Source organism: Phragmites australis, chromosome 9, assembly GCF_958298935.1.
Source record: "Phragmites australis chromosome 9, lpPhrAust1.1, whole genome shotgun sequence".
Lineage (NCBI taxonomy): Eukaryota > Viridiplantae > Streptophyta > Magnoliopsida > Poales > Poaceae > Phragmites > Phragmites australis.
The window spans coordinates 6,704,967-6,707,941 of NC_084929.1; the positions used below are offsets into that span (position 1 = coordinate 6,704,967).

General features: G+C 40.0%; 1 protein-coding gene across 1 annotated transcript; it reads left to right on the forward strand.

The window, feature by feature from the left end:
• Window positions 1-1,622: 1,622 nt before the first annotated feature.
• LOC133929695 (uncharacterized) lies at window positions 1,623-2,516 on the forward strand. Its single transcript, XM_062376483.1, has one exon. The coding sequence runs from the start codon at window positions 1,749-1,751 to the stop codon at window positions 2,313-2,315; it is 567 nt and encodes a 188-aa protein (XP_062232467.1). The 5' UTR covers window positions 1,623-1,748; the 3' UTR covers window positions 2,316-2,516.
• The last annotated feature ends 459 nt before the right edge of the window (window positions 2,517-2,975 follow it).

The following is a 2,975-nucleotide window of genomic DNA, read 5'->3' on the forward strand; positions in this document are numbered from 1 at the left end:
GTGGTTTAACAGGTACCAACCATTATTTTAACCGATATAATGTAGCTATCATTACATTGTTGAGTACTATGTTATAGGCAACGACGCTAAGCTTGATCCTGTTGAACAAACTAATCGACCAGTGCTAAAGAACAATGAATGTGGATGAATAAGATTTTTCTTTATTTTGGATCGGATTTGAGTCTGGGGTGGTCAGGTTCGAAAAGTCATTGAAAACTGCTCGAATATCGCGAATATCGGTCAATTTGGTCCGAATTGTATTTAGAAATTGACTGGTTTTTGAATTTAAATTCAAAAATTCAAAAATAAAATCACAAAAAATTCTAAAAATACTAGCGACAATTCTAATACCTTATGTGATTTTTTTTTCAAAAATAATACCGTTTGCATAATATTTTATAGAGAGGAAGTTTGAAAAAAAGAAAAATACTAAAATGAGCCGGATGAATAGGATGATTTGGCCCATCACGTTAAGAAAAAGCTTAACATGCAAACACATATTTTTTAAACATATTTTAAGAGGATCTTTAAAATTAATTTCATTTTATTTAGAGTTTATTAATTTCTCGTTGATTTTTACAAAGTTCACAAGCATAAAGTGAACATATCAAGAAATAACACTTTAATTAACTTTTTATGGCTATCATTATTTTTCCTACATAAAGCATAGTATATGTAAACTAATAAAAGTGGTTTCACTAATTTTGGAGATATGATGGGTTAGTTATAAATTAATCTAGTTGTAATACATTTACACAATCATGCATATTACAATAACTATTTTATGAGTTCATGCATTTTTTAAAAGACATAGGATCATATAATAAGACTAACAAAATTAGTTTCATGATTTTTGGATTAGCAAAGAATTAACTATGTATTTAATTAGGCTTAGTAAATAAATTTTCTCATAGAAAATATTTAAAAATTTATGAGTATAAATTTTTATCATGTAGATCGTGCCACAAGGAAACCAACCAAGTTTATTTCACTTGATTTGAAGCTCAGATAAGTTAGTTATTGATTTTACAAGATTGAGCTATTTTTTGGATGTTTTTGTTAAACTGCACTGCAATTTGGAAAATTATCTAGGTAAATCGGTAAAACCGAATGGTTTTCGACAAATTTGTTCGAAATGCGTTCAATGCGAAAAATACAGGAAATGCGGCCGATTTTTGTGCAATTTGATTTATCTTCGGTTCAAATCGAGCGGTTACTAAATTGTCGATTTAGTCAGTTTTTGTCTCCGATTTACAAATTTGTCCGAGTAAATTTAATCGAATTCCCACTAAATTTTAAACGATTTTCATGATACTCACGAATTTAAAAAAAATCATAGGGAGAGGGTTCCGCATGATAGAGACCCGGAAACAAATGGAATTTTGAGAATCAATCAACACGGTAGCCGTTGTTTCCGCACGGTCGCTGTCTCGATGCACGATGCACGCGAGTTACGCGAAGTTCCGCTAACAACAGAAGTAACGTTTTTCAAGTCTTCGACGCGTCCTCGAGTCTCTATCCGTCAGGTCAGGTGAGGGGGTCAAGTCACAGATGCCGTGTGGACGAGTCGATCCCTCATCAGTTTATATAAAGATGGACGGAGGGAGGGAGGATACAATCCACACAGCAGCTGCAGCCTTGTCGTGGAGACAGACACGGACGCAGCTCGGTCGCGGCCGGCATCCAACAAGTAAACTTCGCGCGCAGAGGCGAGCAAAAAATTACTTGATCGCGGTCTCCACAACTCCATGGGCGAGACATGCGGCAGAATCTCCATTGTCCTCTCCTCCACGGCCATTGCCGATCCCCACGCACAGTCACCGGAGCGAGAAGCCGACAAGGCTCCGGACAACACCGCGCTTCTCACCCTCGTGTGCCTGCTACGCGTCGCCGCCACCGCCCTCGTGGCCTGCAGCTTCGCCCGGGCGGCGTGGAGGGTGCGCGGCGAGCCTTGGGACCTGGCCTTCGTCGCCGGCTCCTGCGCCGTCCTCGCCGCGCTCTTCTGGTGCCTCCGCCGCGCCGAGCGGCTCACGCCAGCCTCCCCCGCCGAGGAGAGGCGGCGGCTGCAGGTCGCCGTGTGGGCGCTGTCTACCGCGCTGAGCTGCGCGTTCGCGTACCGGATATCGCTGCTCATGCCGATCGCACTGGTGATCGTCATCTGGTGCATGACATCAATCGTCGTGCTCATGGGTTTCTATATGCTAGTGCTCTTCAAAGACCAACAGTATGAAGCCCTGGACGACGTCGACTGCGATGCCGCAGCCGGAGACGGCCAGGCCTTAAAGAAGATAAACAATTCTGATGAATTGGTGTAGCAAGGGAAGTGGCTACAGAAAACAATGATAACGTTTTACCATGTGGTCAATAATTTGCCGAATAGCAACAATTGTTAGGCTAGTATTTTAAACTCATTTGTATACATGTATATACACACATTCCGATTGTATGTTTGCTCATTCACCTTATAAGAGATGTGAGAATCATAACTAAGCAAGTGAAGCACATTTTACTCTAAATGGACACCACAATGAGGTTGAAATTCATTTTCCTCGAGAAAAATTTGCTCTCGGTGCCGTACAAGCTCTTATGTGTGAAAGATCAATGACTCTAGCATTGGATTAATGTGATTTTGATGATTAATGTCAACATAATCAATACGATTAATATGATTTGCTAGTGTAAAAGATTTAGTCTTATAGATGCTATGTGATTGTAACACCTTGAGTTTTAGTATTTTAGAAAAATAGCAAAATTCACTCTAAATCATAGACGTAAGTATCACACATACGTTTATGTCTATGCACGTGCACTCACCTGCACGTAGAAACCCTAACTGTCACTTCCGACAGTTAGACTAACAAACGCTCACCTAGTCGTAAATGACTTGATTAGGCTTCCTTCTAAGTTAAAAAACAACTAATTAACAATTTAACCTAGCTTCACTAGATAACATCGCTAGACTCTCTGTGTTAGTT

What these genes read in the sequence shown, in the direction of transcription:
- LOC133929695 (XM_062376483.1), top strand. Translation starts at nt 1,749, where the DNA reads ATGGGCGAGACATGCGGCAGAATCTCCATTGTCCTCTCCTCCACGGCC.